The sequence below is a fragment of the Gymnodraco acuticeps genome, unplaced genomic scaffold, assembly GCF_902827175.1.
Source record: "Gymnodraco acuticeps unplaced genomic scaffold, fGymAcu1.1, whole genome shotgun sequence".
Lineage (NCBI taxonomy): Eukaryota > Metazoa > Chordata > Actinopteri > Perciformes > Bathydraconidae > Gymnodraco > Gymnodraco acuticeps.
In genome coordinates, this window is record NW_022991766.1 from 181,397 (window position 1) to 204,716 (window position 23,320).

Genomic DNA, 23,320 nt, shown 5'->3' on the forward strand with positions numbered 1-23,320 from the left:
ATATCTGAGTATCTAAAGGATTTATGTAGTCAAGCAACATCTACACGAGTGATCTCCGGTAAATCTGTTTTTAGAGATGCGATGACTGAACACTGCTCTGAAATATTTATATTTATAGCCATATCATTGCAATCTGAAGAAACGGCTACGCATACTGTTTTACTTTTACTACTGATAATTTATACATTTCTTAAATTTAATTTATTTATCTCTACACGATCTGCTGTAAACTGTATCTCAAAGTTCTCAGCAATGACAACGGATTTGAAAAACACTCCTATAAAGCTTTGAATTTATATTTAAGTATTTATTATTATTTATTTGATGTATGTCAAAAGATATTGTGTATGTATAAAAGTATCCTGTTAATAAAAAATGTTTTGCAAACTGCTAGCTCAGCCCTTTGTTACTTGTTGGAGACTTAATTGAATAAGAATGCTCACCTGTTTTATATTTTCGATTAACTATTATTTCGATTAACTATTATTAACATTGTATAGTCAGAGGCAGATTTCCCCTCTTAACTTCAGCACGCAATGGAAGTGGGAAGGGAGGAGATGTGCAGCCTCTGTGAGAGGCTGAGCTTCCTCTACGTCAGGGGCAAATAAACGTACTGTCCATGAGAAGAGTGAGTGTGGAAAATCAAGTCAGTGAGTCATTCATTGTCAAGTCATTTCAGGAGCTAATGCAGAATATGGACAGTCCCAGAGAGCAAAGGTTTTTTAAGGTTACCTGTTTTTTATGGATTTTAAGACATGTTTCAACACATCAGGTCCTCCAACAAATCTACACGTCATCATTTCCGACATTAGCAGGATTTATCTGTCTGTTAGACAGAAGAATATTTTGAAGCAAGTACTCTTAACTGCGACACAAAAAAGGTTGATTGTCATGGCCTTCAACAAAATATATTTATTAAGGCTTTGGAATGAACTCCCCCAGAAACTGAGAGCCTGTCTCAGTGGAGATTTGTAAGGGGCAGCTAAAGACTCAGCTTTTCCGACGGAGGAGGTGACTTTGTAGTAGGGCTGCAACAAACGACTAATTTGATAATCGATTAATGAAACGATTAATCGATTATTCAGATCGTTAAGGTTTTAACTGTACTACTACTTATATCGATACTGCTTATCGATCCGGTCCTTTTAACGATAGTATTAACGGTTCTTTTGACAAGAAATAAGGTAAACTAACTAAACAAAATTGTGAACAAAACTAACATTGCTTTTTATTTTAATTAAATGCATAATATTTCACATCAAAAGAAACAACAATGTTTTAACAAATCATATTAAATAATGTGAGGACAGAACTGTAAACAGAATAGCTGAAACTTTAACAAACTAAATAACTCAGTTTCCTCTAATCATTAACCCATGTTTTTATAACTGAGTTAACTCGTGTGTTGCTGCTAGCATACATAACACCTGACGTGGAACCGTTACTCGTGGATGGGGCTACAGAGCTGCTAGAAAGACAGTGGAACCCGGTGCATTCCTCCGTCTGGATGTGGAGCACTTTTGATAAATGTTTAGACAAATTGCTCGTGTTCCCGCCCTTACATGCTAAACTGTTATTGCACTTTTGGTAACGAGCATTCTCCACATCGAGACGGCTAAAGTTTAACCACACCTCGGAGCGCGTTCTCTCCGTCATCTCCTCCGTGTGTGTGTGTTGCTGCATGTAGCAGCTGCGTGTGTGTGTAAACTGCCCCGCCCCCTCGCAAGCAGGCGGGGGAGAGATCTCTCGTCTGAATTGGGAAGATCGAAAATACATTATAGACGCATTTTGTAGTCATATTGCATATTAGAAACGGAGTTGGCGTCACTAAGACTGCGATATAATGTTTATGTAGCAATAATACATATGACATATGTTTTAAATGTCTCCTGTACCGATAAAAAAGAGCGATAACGTTGGAGCTTAACGGGGTGTAGAACACATGTGATGACGTCACCAACGAATCGACGACTGAATTAGTTGCCAACTAATTTGGTAATCGATTAAGTCGATTAGTTGTTGCACCCCTACTTTGTAGCTGTTTTTCATTGATGTTTTATCCTATCTTTTACTTGCTGTGGTTTATGCCTTTTATTCTACATATAGTTGTATTGTGTACTGTATGTAAAGCACTTTGTACATTCGTGTTGAAAAGGGTGCTATATAAATAAAGTTGTACTTACTTATTCATTGTTTTCTCATCTGAAGATCGTATCACCAGAATGTTATTGTGAGTGGGTTTTAATACAGATCATATGATAAGTATAATGTATGGAAGTCAACTAACGCTGTTAAGCTTAGGAAAGGATTGCTCATACTTTGGATTGCTCTTTTGGGCAACTTTGAACTCCCTTTTTGACTTAAATCTTTGCTCAGGACGACTTGACTCCATATTTACTTTACATAGCTTAATAAAAAACTCTTCGAGGTTGTTTTGAAAGTACGTACCTGCTATTGAGGTTTAGTTTAATGTATGGTTCTATGTTCAAATTATGTAATGGCTGGGGATGGGTATCGTTTGAAATGTATCGATTCCCCGTTTTGATTCCAAAATTGTAAACGAAAGAGGTCAAACGTTTAGATAACAAAATTATCTTTATTCTTTTAAGCTTTAACTGACATTTTTACAAATAAAAAAATATACATGCAATACTTATGTATTACACAACAGCTGTGCTTTCTTTTAACTGAGCTATTCCTGTGGCCAGCTATTAACAGGCATTACACTGTGCCTTGTCTTTTTCTTTCTTAGTGTAGTGGAGCCTCACTTTAGAGCGTTTACCGCGACCCATCTTTGGTGTTATGAAGTGACTGAGCTCGTGAACTGTCTACGGGAGGGCGGGGGGAGCCTCACTGTGGGGCAACTGTGGGGCAACTGTGGACCTCTGTCGCCTGTCAGCGCAACTTACATGATGCCGTTTAAAAAAAATTAAGGGCGGTGCCGGCCGCCAGCGTACCGAGCCGTCCGTCAACGGCCCGCTGACGACCGGCCGTTCTGTGATTCTCCAGAACACACAGATGGCCAGTCCGCTATGTATTCCACCAGGTCACCGCAGCGCCACGGCGCAGACGGACCCGGTGGAATACAGGATCTACCGCGTTTAGGAACCGTTAAGCAGAACCGAAATTGTGTATTTTGCATGGGTACCCGGTATTTCTCATCTGGAACCGAGTTTTGGTTCCCAACCCTAGTAATGACCTTGTGTTTAATGATACTGCCAAAGTAAAACAACCACCGATCTGTAAAGAATTCCCAATGCATGACTCAGTGATGTAAGAAACAGAAAAGGAAACAATGGACACCTTTAGAATGAGTCAGCAGGGTCAGATCCTTGTGATTCAAATACAAAACACTACATGGCAAAAATAAAAAGCAACCCAGGCTAAGGCTGCGCTCTTAAGTAAATCAAAATTGGCAAGTACAATGTTGGCTTCCCACGATGAAAACAACATGGTGTATTGAAAATGTGTAGCCCGCTTTTATTACATGCTCCTAAATCAGGGTTCCTGCAGGTTTCACCAACTCAAATTTAAGACCTTTTTAAGACCACTTTGAATAGATTTTAAGACCTATTTCACGGCAAGAAAGTATGAAGGAAAATTGCTGTGAAAGAAGAAATACGTCCCATAATTACAAAGTATATGTATTACTTTGCCGCCCGGACATTTCCCCCAGAACACATTCAGACGTGATCGCAACACAGAAGTACCTTTCAAATCCGATCATCTTAAGACCTTCTAATGCAGTGGTTCTCAACTGGTCAGGCCTCGGACCCACTTTTTCCTTGGTCAATAAATCGCGACCCAAAATGTTGAACCACTCAAATCTATTCAACAACAAATCATGCTGTAATATATACGCTTTTCAGCAAACATTATGAATTAAAGTGAAGTACAGAGAATATACTGTATCCCTTCACAAAACTAAAGAATGCTTTTTAAGAAGGTTTAATGAGATGATGGAATCAAAGCTGAACTGGAAAACATTAAAAAGGCACACATGCTGAAAACCCGACCCCAGAAGGGCGGTCTGGGGGGATTATTATATATGTTGAAATACCAACATATAAACTACGCATTCTGGTACTCCGAGAAGAAAATAAATAAATCTATTACTACCCGACATTTTAATAATATTTTATGCCATTGTTTGTTTTTCACTTAGTTCTGACAGCTTGCTGCTCCTCACAGAGAGAAGAGCAAAGAGGAGAGAGTCTGTGTGACTTACTTTAAATTGTGGGTAAGGGTAGATAGCCCCCATTGTTCTGTGACCTGTCAGTCATCAAACCGGGAGTCATATTTCATTATGTGTTCATTTGTAACTGAAGTTGTACCCATGGATGTATAAAGAAGAGTTCTACCGCAAAGTTATTCTCCGTGGGGACTTCCGGCAACAATCTTGATTCTGATCTGAAGTTTTCAAAACTGTTTAGTCTCCTGTACTTCCAGTCCGCTATGCATGCACAGCGTTAGAAAATCGGGCCTTCAAAATAAAATGTAGACGTTCCCCCCCCCCCCCCAATCTTTTTTCTTCACTCACATATCAGCACCCCACTCGAAACGGGTCCGCGACCCAACAGTTGAGAACCACTGTTCTAAATCATATTTAAGACCTTTCTTATTATTTGGATCATATTTAAGACTTTTTAAGCTCATAAATTCTGACTCCACAGGAACCGTGTAAATGTTGTGCTTGTGGTTCCGAATTGAAGTGAACTATACAACGGAGAGCAGAAGATACAGGTGAAGAAAACACTGTTTTAAGAAGTATTTTGATGCAAAGGTTTGTTAATTAGCATGTAGCACAATATGAAAGTGAAAGCAGAGCTCTTGTTATTTAAAAAAAATAGGAAAATGTTGAATTATGATGACTATTTGTGATCTCAATATTGACCAAAATAACCATGATCATTATTTGGGCTATCATCTTGCAGCGGGGGCCCAGAGGCAGTTTGAGATCTTAATCCAGCCACAATGTACGAGAATGCAGCACATTACTACTGTCACACATCCTCAGTATAGGTGCACGGCTTTCTAAGAGCTCTGGTCTGAAATGTTTTCACGGTGTAACCACATCAAGAGAGTTGCATATCCTGTTTATCTCTAAAACTACTAGCATCACCTCAGTGGCAGAAAAAAAGGCGGTACTCACATACATGTTAACACTATATGAATCTGCCTCTCTGTGGAAGAATATTACAACAACTTAAATAAGTGTCAGTCATATTATCTATATCCCAGTGGCATTAGACAACACCAGGCCCTTCCTGACCACATACAAAGATTAATAGGAATTGCATTGATCTGCACAAGTGCACACATTAAGCATTATAGTTTCAGTGATTTCATTAACTATAGACGATTCAGGCAAAATCAAACCACTAGAATATTGTTTTTAGGATACTTCCCCGTCTAGTAGCCAATGTTTTTCTTGATCAAAATGTTACCTTCTAACTTAAAAACAACAACTATGCAATGCTTCAGCAGGAGGGAGGTTCATTTACACAACATGTATTATAACAACATACTGTAAAAGTGGTGCCATGTTTGTTTTCCCTCGGCGTCATCATTTGAAGCAGGACAAACAGTCAGCATCAAGATCAGCCGTCAACTCTGTGGATCTGCACACATGGAGCAGAACCCGATCACTATCCACAAGAAACTAATCCTATTATAACATTGTAATAATGGCCAAAGTAACATCAAACCGTGTGTGTTAAGATGCCATAAGGGTTGGTTGCACTGCATTAAAGATCAGACTCTGCACAGCATATCATGTGTAAGCAACAACATATATAAGAGACAAATAAATATAAAACCTGGAGCTGTACATGCACCTGAAAGGCTGGATCCTTTGGGGAAAAGTCCCCTGAATGCACCAGTAATTCCTTCTGTTGCCCAAACCAGTGGGAAGTAAACGCATCTCTCCATTCACAAAGACTGATCAACACTTAAAGAGTAGATGATCCACTGCAATGCACACACAGGAAACCAAAGCATTTCCTGTGTGTGTATATATAATAACCGAGTGAAACAGTTTGTATCAACATCGGGGTCAACAGGTTTGAATTCAGTGACAAGCAGCCAGATCTTCAATTGATGCACTCTTGTGTTCTTACAATGTGAGCCACTTCATATTACGGCCCCTTCAGAAGATAGGAAATCATCACTTCCTAATAAAATGCAAACAATTCTCTAAATATTCCCGTTTTCTAGGTGAATTGCAACAAAGCAGCAGTGGTGGATTAGCAATGGGCCCGAAGGTGCAGGGGGCCAATAAGACATAGCCTCTGATGTGGTGTTTACACGAGAACGCAAACGGGTTGTATCTGCTACTTTTCTCTCGCGTATAGCCCGTTCGTTCCCACGAGGTCGTAACGGAACCGCGCAAACCATAACGGGTCCCAAGGTGGATAGATCTGCGGACGGAACGCTCTGGGGGGCCAAACGGCTCCGGGTGTACGCCCTATACGATAATTTCCTGATAACGATGAAGCCAGAGCCCCGCCTCTCCCCACCTCTGCTGTAGCATGGTCAGTAGCTACATGCTACAGATGTTAGTGCAACATCTACAGCTCCTCTACCACAACCATCAGCAACAAGTGGACATGGAGAACTACATGGACTACATGTTGCTAAACCCACCGCGGGGCATATACAGAAGGGCAACCATGGCAACCATGCTCGGGGTCTTCTTCGCTGCTTTTGGTGTATTTTGTGGCAACACTTACAGGCCTGGAAAATGTACTACAGCGTCTCCAGCGCTCCTGAGCGGTCTCGTGTGAAGGGAAAACTTTTTTGATATCGTATTCAGTTTGGTTGCGTGTAAATGGGGTCCGAGTGAAGTTGATGTTATTTACTTTGCTTTCTTCTTTTAGCATGGTCAAAGGGCTTCGTCATTCATGTCAATAAAAGAGCCCCAAAAACGCTCCGTTAATTGAATGTTTGGAGATATAGAGAAACAAGTGTTCTTTGGTAATGTAAGTGTTCCTGCTAAATTAACACGTGCCAAACACAAACATTTGAGCTATGGTTTGGTTTTATTTAGTTGTTCCATCGTTGAGCATTAGCCATGGCTCACTTCGGCACCATACTGTTCAGCAGCAAGGAATAAGTCAAAAAGAGGTTGTTCTCACAAAACAGTCATTTGAGTGGAGACAAACTTTAAATGTTTATGCAACAACCATAACTTACTCATCATACTTAAGGACAATTCAAGTAAAATCTTGATACAGAAAGTAATATTGAACGTCGTGCACATTTCCAACACATTGGCAAAATGTTGTTTTTAAACAGTAAAACAATACAAATCACTTCTCAGCATGCACATAAGGAAGCAAAACTATTTCCCCGATAAAAGCGTTAGGGCTGTAACAATTGGTTTGCCTCTACTAATGGCTACGTGACACATTTAAAGCATTCGTATTCCTTTTGTGAAAATCACAACTAAATCTGAAGGTAAAACACCAAAGACGAATTCAACTAACCCAAAATAGCTCTTCAACATTAACAGTGATTGACTTTAATCCCTTTAGAAATCACTTTAGCATTACAGTAAAGTCCCACAGCAACGTGAACATTATTTCTTCAACACAGGTTTTGTTCTCTCGAGATAATGTGTTTATCTTCACATGCTGAAGTTATCACTCACAGACACCTTGACCGGCCAGGCACCGTAGCCTTGCTGCAGCAGGTACGCCTTCAGCACGTTCTTCGCCTCCTGGTACGCCTTGGCCATCCTCTGCGGTGACATAACAACAACACAAGTATAAAAAAAACAAATTCTGCAGAACACTTCTCTCAAAACATATTCACAAAATCCATTCCAAATATCAATTTAGAGTTAAAGGTAGAATGGAGAAACCAGCTCGAGTGCGCTAGAATTTGAAAGTACGCAGCCGAAAATAATCTGCCCCTTCCTTCAGACTTCCTTACAGAGCCCCTCCTCCAACACACACGAACGCGCACATGACCAATGAGGGCACGAGATAAGTGTGTGCACAGATGGAAGGCTGACAGGCAGGTAGGCCATCCAGTTACTTTAGCCGGGCCGGCGTAACATTTTGTTATGGATTTATTGTCAAAGCATTTAATATATTCATTGCTATCGGGATGTTAAGAGTAGGGTTGGGTACTGAGAATCGGTTCGGAACCGGTTCCAACATTTCGATTCCAACGGCATCATTTAGAAATGTGAATTTCGGTTCCGCTTTTCGATGCCTGAGGAAATGTTTCTCGCCGCTCTCCGTAGTCTACTGTATGACTGCGGCGGGGCGGGAAATGTAGCGTTGTACCTACACTTCCTACAGCGTAACCTGAGACCAGGGCCGGCCCGTCGCACTGGCGTTATAGATGTCTAAGTTATCTCAGTGGGTCTCAAACGTTTTGGTCACAATTTATGTAAACACATATTTCCAAGGCACTCCTTTATAATGATTGGGATAAACAGGTTTGAAATCATTCCAATGTATACTATAGTATGTAATGTAATGTAAACCAGACATATCGTTTTAAACTGAGAGATACAAAAATATGCATAAATAAAATAGTAAAATAAGAAATGAATGAAAAACAAAAATGAAATGCGTTGTATTTGTTATTGGCTATGGGTTATTGGTTATGCTCACATACTTATTTAATTATTAAAATGTAAACCGATCTTTTTCATATGGGTGTTTAGAGTTGTACCCCCTACATCTAGTCTCTAGTCATTCTGCTTAAAGTGCACCAGATTGAAGCATTTTACTTTAAAATGTTCAAACATTTCTTCCCGGTATGCCTGAGAGGCAGGTATGCTTGTTTTTCTCAACAAGAACTGTTTTTAAATTGGGGGGGGGGTTCCTTTAAAAGTTGGACTGTTGCAGCTTCAGTGGTTCTCAGGTTACAGCTACATGGCAGTGAATATAAACAGACTGATTAATGTGAATATTACTGTAAACTAACCTGTGTCAAAGTTTCTCAAATAAATGTAATTTTTTGGTGGAAGAAGCATGCATCATTTGTTTACCCTGCCCCTCAAAGAATCGGTATTGAGAACCGTTAAGAACCGGAATCGAAAAGTAGAATCGGAATCAGAATCGTGGAAATTCAAACGATACCCAACCCTAGTTAAGAGTTTTCTGAAGTGAATTACCTACCCCACCTTTAATCCATGCAAGTGTGTGGATTCATTTGAACATACGCAGTCTGCTTTCCATACAAAATATAGTTAAACAGAGGATACCTGTAGCAACATTATGCTTTTTGGGGTTTTCCCTTTCCTAGAGTCGGATATGTAGGATTGTGTGCATGTAAATAGTCTGCAAAGGATAACCCGAAAGTTCCCACCAGAGGGAACTTTCTCCCACATACTTCCCAGCTGCCTGAAACTCCTCCATTGGACTCCTTTGATTACTTCTTCTGTAACATAATGTGGTTATGTTACTCTAATTGGTTGACCAATCACAACAGAGCCGGCCCAGCTAACCAATCAGAGCAGACTGGGCTCTGGTTTCAGTCAGAGGGTGAAAAGAGGTGATGCAGCACAGGCAGTATGAGAGAAATAAAGAGCTTTGTGAACTTTAAAGCATGGAGACATGTCCCAGTAGAGGAGCTAAATACAAATATGAACCTGAAAATGAGCAGAATAGGTCTTCTTTAATGCTATAATACAATTGTGACTTTGAAAAAGAATGTTGTCGACTAAAAAAAGAAATAAAAAAACTCCAACGCGTCGGTAGGAAAACCTGTCACACTTCATTCATAGCTGTGTCCGGTCCACACGTCCGTCCACACACACACACACACACACACACACACACACACACACACACACACACACACACACACACACACACACACACACCACACACACAACACACACCACACACACACACACACACACCCACACACACACACACACACACACACACACACACACACACACACACACCACACACACACACACACACACACACACACACACACCACACACACACACTACACACACACACACACACACACCCACAACACACACACACACACACACACACACACACACACACACACACACTACACACACACACACACACACACACACTACACACAACACACACACACACACACACACACACACACACACACACCCACACACACACACACACACACACACACCACCTTACTGGAGCTTCTGCTGTCGATACCGCTAATGTTACTTTCGTGTAAATGTAAATTATATTTTAAAGGTTAATTATTAGTTTTATTTTATTTTTTTACGTGAAGCACAAAATACCATGCTGTTATAATAACGTTGGTTCTCAGCCTTTGAATCTGAAACCATTTGAGTGTTACCTTGGCCTTGCTGTAGGAGCTCGCTGCCAGCAGCTCCGGCCTCTGGGCCTCTTTGGCCACCAACTTGAAGCGGTGCGACATCGCCGCTTTGCACAGGCGGCTAGCAAGAGCGGTGCCACTCTTGAAGGGAGACCTACGACGAGATAATCCATGTAAAGTAAAACATTCGATGTAATCCCAGACAAAGCTAACACATAGTGGAATCAGAAAGTAGATTGCTACACAGCTCATAGACAAGGGGACTTTTCAAACTGAGGAACACTCAAGATTTCCAGGCTGCATTGCTTCTAATTTCAAAATAAATAAAATCACCCAGTTATCACATTTTATATTAAATAATTGCAATCCAATCTAAGCGTTTTTAGCACAGAAAACCCCATCACACCTTGTGAGCAAATATGACAGAATAGCCTCATGCACATTTTTGTCACCACATTTGACACCCAACTGTCAATTAGGGATGCCAGCCATTATTCGATTTTTCGAATATTCGTTAGTTTCCATAATCGAAAATTATTATTTTTTTATAATTAGATTTTATTTATATATTTTTTTATTATCATTTATGTTTTTCTTTTTTTTCCTGGCTTAGTTTCAACCAAAACATAGACTAATGCTAATAGTATTAATAATTGTAAATGGCCATTGGTCACACCACCAGTTTGTCGCTACAAAAAAAAAAATTCTCTCCCGGGGGGCGATGGATAATCGATTAATATTCGCCCGGGCTGTCCGGTTTTGATCATGGTCAGTTTCTGGCATCCCAACTGTCAATATCCTATTAAGTGATCCTTACTCCTCTATGGTCTTGCCCTCCAGGCCATCCACCACCTCCAGGGAGCTGTCTCCTTCGCTCCAGTTGATACCGTAGGTGAACTGCCTTCTGTCGGTGCTGTTGGTGGCCACAGAGGGCACCAGGCTGATGTGGGGTCTCATCATGCAGTAGAACATGGGCAGCAGGGAGGTGACCCCCTCCACACGCTGGCTCACAGAGATCTTCATGCCACGGATGTCAGTGCAGCAAGCGTCACCTATATGATTTTAAAAGTAAATATATTTTAGCAAATACACATGTTAAAGGTCACCTATTATGCAAAATCCACTTGTTGATGTCTCTTCTACATCAACATGTGTCCCCTCTTCTTCATGTCTCTTCTACATCAACATGTGTCCCCTCTTCTTCATGTCTCTTCTACATCAACATGTGTCCCCTCTTCTTCATGTCTCTTCTACATCAACATGTGTACCATCTTCTTCATGTCTCTTCTACATCAACATGTGTCCCCTCTTCTTCATGTCTCTTCTACATCAACATGTGTCCCCTCTTCTTCATGTCTCTTCTACATCAACATGTGTCCCCTCTTCTTCATTTCTCTTCTACATCAACATGTGTCCCCTCTTCTTCATGTCTCTTCTACATCAACATGTGTCCCCTCTTCTTCATGTCTCTTCTACATCAACATGTGTCCCCTCTTCTTCATGTCTCTTCTACATCAACATGTGTCCCCTCTTCTTCATGTCTCTTCTACATCAACATGTGTCCCCTCTTCTTCATGTCTCTTCTACATCAACATGTGTCCCCTCTTCTTCATGTCTCTTCTACATCAACATGTGTCCCCTCTTCTTCATGTCTCTTCTACATCAACATGTGTCCCCTCTTCTCCATGTCTCTTCTACATCAACATGTGTCCCCTCTTCTTCATGTCTCTTCTACATCAACATGTGTCCCCTCTTCTTCATGTCTCTTCTACATCAACATGTGTCCCCTCTTCTCCATGTCTCTTCTACATCAACATGTGTCCCCTCTGTGGAAAGAGACTCTGAAAGTTTCAGGAGAAAAGATTCTCTCTTTTTGTCCTCATCCATTTATATAAAAACCTGTCACTTAACACCACTTTATGGCATAACGATGTTTTGGCTTGTGTAACCATTAGCCAATCACCAACCAAGGTAACCCCCCCCCACCTTATCACCATTGAGTTCTTTTTAACCAAATGTCTCTCAGAGGGGCGTGGGGGGGGAGCTCCTTATTTTCATCTAAAGTAACAGACAGAGAATCAGCACTTTGGAAACAGGGCTGAAACAGAGGGGATTATGGGTAATGCTGCAATGATCTGTTTAGTGTTTGGAGCCAAACACTTCAGAGACATGTTTGTATATATCTGAGACCCATAACATGTTGATGAAAGACAATATAATAGGGGACCTTTAAGTCATACTTCACCCCCTTTCTACAACTTGAGAATGTTGTATTATTGAACTCAATCAATCCTTATTCTATCAAAGTGTTAAATAAGAAGATGGGTATTTTTTGGTGTCTGCATTTAAGATGATTGTGGGTTTAAAAAACAGGGTACTCAGGGGGCCAGAGGTGATTAGTGAAGATAGTTAGGAAATGTAAGGTTTCTAATTTTAACAGTACAGTATAATGTGCTGCAGCAGTTAGTTAGTAAAGCTGTGTGTGTGTGTGTGTGTGTGTGTGTGTGTGTGTGTGTGTGTGATGATGTAATAGTGTCACCTATCAGTGATGATGAATTGAATCTATCATGTAGGTGTTTTTTGCATATTCACACAGCCATTACAACTATCCTGGAGTTTCCAGTTTTTCAAAGAGGAGAGGAGTGCCATGGAAGATATTATCTAACAATATTGACTCTTTGTAAACTTGAGTAGGTTATTTGTACACCTGTTCTTATGTTCTTGGTCAAACAGAAGATTTAAAAGATGGGGAATGTGTTTGCAGTCTGAATATAGACTGCATGAATTGTTACATACTGTAAGGGCCTATTATTAGATCTACGGTTTCCTTTAGAAAATGCAGGGCTCTATGTCACTATGGAGAAGTATGTACTATACGCTACTTTCACTTTGTAAGGCATTACAAGTTCCATACTTCTTTTACAGTAAAAGCTTTTTAAATGTTGTTTAATGGGACATTTTAAGGTTTTATGCAATAGGGTAGCTGTCTTTGCTGGTTGTGGGGAAACCACTAAAGGACCACGACTTGCCTATAAGGATGCTTTGCACATAGACGGGCTCAATGAAGTGGCTGAGCAGGGCTCCCTGGTATCCTAGCACCTGCCACTGAGTGAGCTTGTCTGTGGTGGACATGCTAACCACTTTGGAGTCAGAGTGATCAAAAGCTGACGAGAAAACAGAGAACACCTGAAAAAAAAAATGAAAAAAAGTTGTGTAGTCAACAGTTGCATTTCCGTTTATAATATAAGCCCATGACGCATTTAGCAATATACAACTTTACTTTTGATGCATTTATCATTAAAGAAAGACCTTGTGGATGGAAAAGTAAAAGTTGATCACCTTCCCCTCCACTGACAGGTGTAGGCTGATCTCGTTGTTGACTTGCCACGCCGAAATAGAGAGTGGGTTCAGACGCCTGGGAACAGAGCACAGAGCTGAGGAAGAGCAATGGATAACATTTTTTTTTTTTTAACTCTAAATACTTTGCTTTTTTTAACCTATTGAAGCTTTTTATTTAGGCTGTTAAGACAAACTGAGTAATAAACACAGCCCCATTGAGGTTGAGATTTAGGGCTGCTCGATTATGGCAAAAATCATAATCTCGATTATTTGGGTCAATAATTGATATCACGATTATTAAAAACGATTATCCATTTACTTTGAAAACATCCATTTATTGAACTTTAAGTATAACTCAACTGAAAAACCAATACAAAAAAATAATTTAAATAAAACAATCATTTTATTTATCGATGTTTTCATAATCGTTGCAAGCCAAAATCGTAATTGCGATTAAAATACAAATAATTGAGCAGCCCTAGGTTGAGTGGAAAACGACTTCCAATAATGTACCCCTTACTTGCAACCTTGATTCTATAACATCACTTAGTTTAAAGTACCTATTGAGAAAACAGCAGTGAGCACCTCAGACATAAAAGAACCAGAAGTGACAGAGCCGACTTTTGCATGGCCTCACATTGCCTTCGTCTTATACAAACAGTCTCAACATTGACTTTCAGCAGGGCCAAAAGGTGCCGAGTGATCAAACACTCACAGTAGGGCTGAACGATAAATCGATTTGAAATCGAAATTTGAAATGATGCAGTTATCAAATCACAAAGCTTGCAATTTTTTTGTATTTAATTTGTATTTGTTGTTCTTCTTGTGTCAGTCATCCACACCAATCAAAAGTGCTGTGCTCCACATGCACCAGTCATTGTTAACCAATCAGAAGTGGCCCATGATAGTAGGTGATAGACAGATTGATCCAATCACCTGCCAAGTGCTTTTGAAATACTTTTCCAAATGGCTTCCAATGGAGCTTTAGATGGTTTGGTGAAACCAACCATCTGAGTCAGGTTAGTAATGCTCCATCACATGTTTCTATTACAGGGTGAATCTTAAACTGAAGCTTGACTTTAAAGCAACCCAACGGAAGTTTCATGTACGTTTAGTTCTTTCACTCGTAGCTCGGGCTGCGGGGGTGCTAGAGACGGGAGCACGTTGATGCGACCTTCCTAGCCGGAGATATGGCCGCATTTTACTATAAACTTCCGTTGGGTCGCTTAAAAACTAAAATCGAAATATCTGTCAGAAAAATCGCAATTCGATTATTTGCCCAAATCGTGCAGCCCTAACTCACAGTTTGGACGGGATCTGAGCGGCTCCCTTTGGCAGCTGGTTCACGTAGAGGTGGAGGCTGATGCCGCTCTTCAGGGTGAGGAGGCCGCTACTGCTGCTCCGCTGGAAGATCGACTTCTCCGTCAGATTGGCCGTTTTGCTGAAGAACATCAGCAGGTGCCGGTACAGAAACCTGTCGGCACATTAGATTAGAGCAACATCGGAGAAATGTGAAGTGAAAGTGTCACGGGCTGAAGACCTTCATTGATTAAAGGAAAAGGGTTCACTGTGGGTTCCCACATAAATAATCAGTTAAAATAATCTTAACGTGAGCCATTTCCAAAACAGCAACATTCATGCATTGTTAAAAAAGGAATATTCCCAGAACTTTACAAAGTCCATCCATCCATCCATCTTCTCCCGCTTATCCGTGGTCGGGTCGCGGGGGTATCAGTTCCAGCAGAGAGCCCCAAACTTTCCTTTCCCTGGCGACATCAACCAGCTCTGACTGGGGGATCCCAAGGCGCTCCCAGGTCAGCGAAGAGATATAATCCCTCCACCTGGTCCTAGGTCTACCCCTTGGTCTCTTCCCAGCTGGACGTGCCTGGACCACCTCCCTAGGGAGGCGCCCAGGTGGCATCCTAACTAGGTGCCCGAACCACCTCAACTGGCTCCTTTCGACGTGAAGACTTTACAATGTAACACATTTAAACACAATGTACTCAACCAAAGCATTACACATAAACCAACATGTTTCCCTATTAACACATACCTGATGTGACACCAGTGCGTAATAATGACATGCTAAATGTTGCTAAGTAGATACATCAATCTATACAGGCGTTCAAATGATTGCATATTCGGTACAATAATATAAGTGGTAATAAGTCGTGGGAAATATTAGGCATCTTTAAACCGGTTGGAATTCTATTTTGTTATTTTAAAAACTATAGATGACAATTTAAATAACACACAAACAATAATCAACTCTAGAATAATGTCTCTACTGACAGCACCACATCTTCAGATGACATCATGTATGATATAGTATATGACACACTTACTAACCACACTGGAACATTAGGTATTCAACAAATGAGTGTTCTGTGTGACACATTTTACAACCTTCAGTATTTGAAGGGGTTTAACCTGAATTGTTTTGGTCATTCATGGGAGTTGAAATATAGTTTTGTTCAGTGGTTGATTAGATCAAGATATTGTATATAAAGTAAATAATCTGCTGTAATCAAAGACTTGCATCATGACCCAAACCACATCATGCACACACAGGCTCATGGTTGTATCTTACCTCATAAGAGATCTCCTTGCAGTAACCACTGCATGTGAATCATGCACAACACGTCCACTCAACGAGGTACTCTCTTTGGTATTAAAGTTTCCAGTGCCTAGAGCGACCACATCATATCCGCCGGCTAAAGAGGGAGAGGAATTTTGTCAAAAAGATGAATGCATACATGTGTGAGATTTATATTCTGAACAGAGCTAATGGCGCTATAAAAACATCTGCACTCCTAATGAGCAGGTCTGTAGTATTAGATTTAGTACACATAAGACCGTTGACAAAGTACCATGAGCAAATAAATGCAATAAATACTGCTTTTGTGAAGATTATAAAAATATCAATTTTCTGTAGGAAAAGTGTAAGAACGTTTTTTAGGTCGTCTTTACACTGTTCACAGCAATGACGAATAAAACAGCTCTTATTGTTTCCAATATTATGGTTCATTCACACATTCAAAATACATTTTTGATTTAACTGTGCGTTTGTGAGAGGTCCCTTACAAGTCTGCATGATGAACGCTGCTGTGGTGCCAGCGCAGGCAGTGAACTCTGGGTGGCTGTTCATCAGTTTAGTGAGCTGATCCTTGACAGCGTTGGGAATCCGGTGGTTTAAAGGACTTGTTCTTTCTGAACAGCAAGACATATAAGACACCACGTATACAAAAGTTAGATAGAAATGTGCATATCTACTGTAGCTTACAGTTTTAGCAGTATTCAATGCATTTCCCCTTTTTGCTTCAAAAAGCATGTATTTAAATATGTCAAGATTCATATTTGTTTTTGTTTCTTTGGCAATACTACAGAGCAAAGGTTTTTAAAATGAAATAAAACAGGGATTTTGAGTGCTAACTTTTAACTTTATCGAACACAATCATTCTAAAAAATACAGCCAGACTAACCAACATGTTTTTCAGGCCAAACAGTAGAGGTGTTCTTCAACAGACGCAAGTCACCTGACCTCCATACCAACAGGTTAGAACCATGGATGCATAATAAGAACTGGATACAGCGTGGGAGGCGGGTTCTCGTTCTTTCCTGAGAGCTGCTCATTGACGCATGAAGACAAAATGGCCCAATGTCACAGATTACCCATCATGCCTAGCTGTCAGAGCAGAAGAACCCGTATGTGCGCTCACAGAGCATGGCCCCTTAAGCCCCGCCCCCCGAGCTCCCACTCTCAGCTCAGTAGAATGAATGGAGACAGAAAATAAATCTAGATTCGGCTTTTAGTGCATTTTAGAACTTTAAGGACCTAATGATTCTAATAAGGGCTATAAGATAGTTCATACTGGGTAGTTTACTTAATTTAACAAAAAATTATCCGCTGATTTACAGACGTCTCTTTCCCAATGTTAGTCAATGGGGAAAAGTCTTTCTGGGCCCAGTGACGTCACGGACTGATACGGAAATTGTAGTACCGCCCTTTGGACACAACCCCTCAAATTAAACGTCAATATTTCATTTAAGACCTGAACAAAATATGCCACTGTCCTAATATTTGCCATCCAGTCGAATAGAATCCAGAATTACAGTACCATGATCGGCTTTACAAGGATAAAGGTCAGAGATGGAGTGCTCCTCTTTTACTGGCAGTGGTGGAGGGACATCTAAGAAAAACAAACAGGCATGGGAATGAATGAAGATGTGGTCTGTTATTACACGTTGGCAGTCCAGGAATTGTCTGCTACAGAAATACTTTGTTAGATCAGTATTAGACATTTACCTGCTGTTTCAGGGAAGTCAGACTTCAGACAATCCAAGGTGGGCAGCAGGTCCGGCAGAGCGAGCTGTGCCGCTTTCAGTCGAGCCTCCTTCTTTGTTATTCCAACACCAGTCTTGTACTCAAACCCATCAATCACCACGCAAAAGGCAAAATAAAGCCCTGGTAAATTGCCTGAGAAACAACAGAAGAATGGATTGGAGAGAAGTCCTCTAGCTGTCTTTTACAAAAGAAACTAGTAAGCAGTCAGATTTGGGAATCATGGGAATATCTGAGCTAGTCATAAAACCAGATTACAATTTCAACCTAGGCAATATATGAATAGTTTGCTTTGTTATTGTATGTTCTATAATCAAACAAAAAGCTTTCATTGACAATAATAAAACAATTCATCCCATAGGCCATAAGAATGTTAAACACCTGAACTTTTGAAAGAACATACATAACATTCATCTGTTTGCAACTCGCATATATCATATATATCAATATTCTAATTACTGTATATAGACTATTCTGCAGTTTCTATCATATTCTGTTTCTATTATATTCAATTTTATTTACTTGAACTATTTTATCCGTTTTATTGTGTTGCACTGTTGGAGGAGCCTGTGACCTAAGATTGTCATGACAACACTGTAGCTATGCAACCATGACAATAAAAGCCTTGAAACTTGAAACAAGTGGTCTCTGAAGTGTATCTAAAAGCTCACAAACATGTCGAGTGGTGTATTTGTACCTGGAGTCACTGTCTCCTTCATCTCCAAGTGGAACTGCAAAACCTGGGCAAGCTGATGGATCAAAGAGATGGCGTTTGTCTCACCTTTCTTGTATATTTCAATCAGTGTTTTAGGTGAAGCTGTTGGTTTGGCATAACCTTTGTTGGTGAAATAAGAACAGGGCAGAAAGAACAGATTAAAATTCTACCGTACAGATTTGTTCATTTTGATAAAACCAATGGGTCAAAGATGTTGCTAGTCATTAAGGTTACAAGCAAATGAGATTCTTATACTCACCATTTTTATACGAACCCTTCCCTTGTTCGTAAGAAGTATATTTGCTTGGTTGATTTGACGTTGCGGCAGGTTTGGATGGTTCAGTCTGTCTTGATGTCTCAGGTATATTCTTCATGAGCATTTGTGCGAAGCTGGCACCTCTGGAAGCTTGAAACATCCTGAAAGCTTTAACTGCTGAAAAGAAAAGACAAATTATACTGGCAAGTACACACAGACATGCTAGCTAGTAGGGGTGTAACGGTTCACAAACATTTCGGTTCGGTACGTACTTCGGTTTTTAGGTCACGGTTCGGTTCGGTATGTTTTCGGTACAGCAGAAAAAATGATCACAAAAGATAAAATATATATATTTTAATTATTATTAAACTGTGAATAATGTATTCACTCCAATAAATACAAAATATAATAAAATAAACATTAAGGTGCAGCATTTCGATGAACTGAAATAATCTGTATTTGAACTTTACTGTACTAGTACTCACAAAACATAAACTATGAGTTTTCAATTATTATTAAACTGTGAATATTCACTCAAATATATACAAAATATAATAAAATAAAAATTAAGGTGCAGCATTTCGATGAACTGAAATAATCTGTATTTGAACTGTACTGTACCTAAGCAGCCAGTTTGACATTAGGACATACTTGTCATTGTATTTTCATGTTTTTTTAAAGAAAAATTAACTTTTCCACATTGCTTGCCGAAAGGGCAGATCTGCTGGCACTAACAATAGGCGCGTTCACACCAAGTACTTTTCCCAGAAAGGTTCCTGAGAACTCTTTAGTTCTCATGAACTAAGAACAGATCGCGTTCACACCAGAAATGAGTTCCTGGGGGTGGATTAGGCAAATGAAGCCGCTGACGTCACTCCTTCTGCTGCTGCTTTGGGTTTACTGGCAGGCCGCAAACAACTTCACGGCGTATACTGCCGCCCAAAATCCCCGGTCGGAAGTCCCCGGAGTTAGGGACCTTCCGAGTAAATGGCCAGAACGCCGACACCTCCTCATCTCCACCGCTCCCATGGTTTATTTTGTGTTGTCATAAGTTAGTCTCTCTGTGTTTCTGCGCTGGGCTAATGCTAATGCTAATAATGCTAATGCTAATAATGCTAATGCTAGAGAACCGCAGTGACGCATCCTAAAACCCGGAAGTAAGTTAGCATTTTTACCACGTCCGGTTCCTTCGATAAAAAGCAATGCAATTTCTCCATAGGATTTTGGAAAATAGCTCCAAATAAGGTCTGCGTTTGACACCAATTGAAGAGACAGATCACGTTTTGTTCTACGGCATTAAATACATCAGCAGTGATTACATCAGCTGGTGATTTTTGAAGAGTTTACATGTCTGAAAAACGATGGTTGTTAACAAGTGACTGAATAGGACTACAGAAGTTGTCCAGGCCGTTTTACTTCATTACACCGAACACGTAAGCACTCCTCTAAGTTTGTTTGCCCTGTTCTGCTTGAAAGCAAGTCCCTGCCTCCTGCAAAATGTTCAAACAAACACTTCAACTTGTACCATTTACAATCTGTATGTTTGAATATGGATCTTAAATTGGCGTGACGTTGAAGCAGCGACCCTGCTGTAGTTCCTTTATAGCATAACGTTAGCATTTTGCGACTAGATTTATGCTTCGAAAATTATAAAAGTAGGATAGACATGTGGATATTATCCGGCTGAACAAAACGTGATCCGTCTCTTAAATGTGTTTCAACCACAGACCTTATTTCGAGCTATTTTCCAAAATCCTATGGAGAAATTGCATTGCGTTTTTGACGAAGGAACCGGAAGGAGTTTACATCCGGGTTTTAGGACGCGTCACTGCGGTTCTCTATAATGCAATGCGAGGATAATAAAATGGCGGCTTCACAACCGTTTTTGGGAGTTTGACGGGGCATGGTTTGCATTCCACCCAGCCAATCAGACACAGGAACCTTTTTCTCACACGAAAGTCCCTGCTCTCTAGCAGGGACTGAAAAGGGGGTAAAAAAGGTTCTCTAGAACTAATTTAGTTCCTGGGACTTTTTGGTGTGAACGCAACTAAATCGTAGTTCTCAGGAAGCTTTGTGGGAAAAGTACTTGGTGTGAAGAAGGTCTCCTGCTGTGGAGAACACCCTCTCGCTAGGCGCAGAGGTAGCAGATACAGCCAGGTAGCGCTTTGCTAACATGGCAACATAAGGATATTTGGCGTTTGTAATAGCTTTGGCTCGGTCTAAACTTTTTGCGAGTGGTGGAGGCTTAAATGCTAGTGGGAGTTGGGTTTGCACTTCAATCTTTTTTCGAATAATTTCGGTACGGGTACCGTTACACCCCTACTAGCTAGACATGCATGGCTCCTAAAAAGGGTTCAAGAGCGTCCAATTACTGAACAAAGGTGGAAGAAGTACTCAGAACTTGTACTTAAATGAAAGTAGAAATACCAAAGTGTAGGAATACTGTTACAAAGTAAAAGTGCAAGTATTACGTTACTGTAGCCAGGGGGACTTGCTATGTTGTCCATTAAGCTAACACTCAACACGTTCAACTTTCATTTACAGTTGCTTTAACTCTATCTACTATTGTAAATCACCGTTAAAAGCAAGACATTGTGTCACATTAACATATATTTCAAGTTTGTTAGCGGGGTTAAAGAAAATAAAAAGAAACACATGCTACTTGGCCTCGTGCAGTAGTTAAGCTAATTGTCGAAATTAAACCTCTCCACGCGCGAATTTGCGGCGAACTCTCACTATAACGCTTATGTTTGAGGTTAAAAAACAAACATATCCTTTTTTCCCATCCGTTTGTATTATGTTTTAACGGAATAAAAGTGTCCTCTCACCGTTGACGTGAAGCTCGATACCTGCTGTGTGGCGTTTAGAGACGTGCAGAGATCATTTGCTAAAATGATGACCTACGCGGTTTGGAAAATTGAGGACTGTGGTGACCACCTATTTATACACTGGGTTCATAATTCATACATGGAACTACAGTTGGGGGTATTGTTCCCACACGGACATGTTATGTGTTTTACTAATGTTGTGTGCCCTCCTCTCTTCACTCTCTTCTTCCCGGACAACATAATAATAATAATAATATATTTTTATTTCTATAGCGCTTTTCTTGAACCCAAAGACGCTTGACCTTAGTTGCTTCTTAATAATGTACCCTTTTGCACCTTCCTTGCACCGCCTCTGACTCCCTATCTCTCGGCACGCAGGACGCTGTTTTTATTAGAATGTTGTAGCCTATCAGTGTTTCAGGTCGAAACAAACTACAGGTTGCACGATTAGACTGTTTACAAAAGTTGCACGTTGATCTCTCTCCAGAAGTCCTTCGTTGCTGCAAAAGCTTTAAAGCCATTTATTCGGGACTTTGCAACTTTTAGATGGAGTCTATGCATGGATTAGGCCAAGTAGAGTTTTCATCCAGAACCATGACGGTGCTTTTGTGGTTTTAAATACAAGTGAGATTTGTAAGATGTTTGGACATTGATAACCCTCTCTGGATGAATTGCAGTGGTGGAAAGTAAGTGTACTGTACTTAAGTAGGTTACACTGTTGAGGTACTCGAGTATTTCAATGTTCTAGGCCTCTTTACAGCCTATTTCTAGTCGCACAATTTGGAGGGAAATATTGTACTTTTTGCTCCAATTTATTAATTTAGGTTACTAGTTAACCTTCTTTGCTGATTCAGATTCTCAAAAAAAATGATGCATTTCTAATAGAATTTAGCAAGCTACAGCAGATTCTCAGCAAAGAGCGTTTTTTAGTTTACTGGCAGATTAAGCACTTGTAAATGCATTGCCAATTGAGAAGGACATTTATAACAGCAGCATTTTAGACCTGCAGATGTAGACATCTTGATGTCAGCAACTAGATTGAGAAGATAGGGCAGAAGTTAAACCATTGTAACAAACTACGTTTTTGGAGTAGGCTACACTAAATGTGCTTAATTTCCTTTGTTCTCTCGAAATCTGTATGTCTTTTAGACTGCAACATTCAGGGCACCTTTAAGGCCCAAGATATGTGCGTTCGCTCCGATGGAACTCAGTGTAAGTTATGAAACATTGAAGTGGGAGGTAAACAGAAAGGGGCTTCCTTTCTCACCTCCCCCCGCTGCTGACACGTTGACAGTTGTGGTATGGCAATACACAGGAGCAGTTTCCTCCTCTGAGACATAACCTACATTCACATTCACACTACTATTTTTGAATATCTGCAGACTTGCATGCAAACCTCAGTGTGTCAGTATGAACTCATCTTAGTTATACCTTCAGTGAAGTCATTTTTATTTTGGTCCTTTAAGTAATACTCCAGGAATTTCCCCACATCAGGATCCCAAAAATACACTCACTTATGTTGTCACCTATTT

General features: G+C 40.3%; 1 protein-coding gene across 3 annotated transcripts; it reads right to left on the reverse strand.

The window, feature by feature from the left end:
- Positions 1–7,021: 7,021 nt before the first annotated feature.
- On the reverse strand, positions 7,022–21,892 carry adad1 (adenosine deaminase domain containing 1 (testis-specific)). 3 transcript variants are annotated; one of them, XM_034199434.1, is made up of 13 exons: positions 21,789–21,892; positions 18,964–19,137; positions 18,771–18,824; positions 17,954–18,124; positions 17,766–17,837; positions 16,732–16,857; positions 16,238–16,361; positions 14,951–15,121; positions 13,648–13,723; positions 13,338–13,494; positions 11,126–11,360; positions 10,330–10,462; positions 7,022–7,741 (listed from the first exon to the last, which is right to left on the reverse strand). In XM_034199434.1, exons 2-13 carry the CDS (start codon positions 19,118–19,120, stop codon positions 7,628–7,630), a joined length of 1,590 nt encoding a protein of 529 aa, XP_034055325.1. In that variant the 5' UTR covers positions 19,121–19,137; positions 21,789–21,892; the 3' UTR covers positions 7,022–7,627. The 3 variants fall into 3 exon arrangements, with proteins under 3 accessions (XP_034055325.1, XP_034055323.1, XP_034055324.1); XM_034199432.1 differs by having other exon boundaries at positions 18,687–18,824; XM_034199433.1 differs by having other exon boundaries at positions 18,687–18,824; positions 18,964–19,134; positions 21,789–21,865.
- Between the last annotated feature and the right edge of the window lie 1,428 nt (positions 21,893–23,320).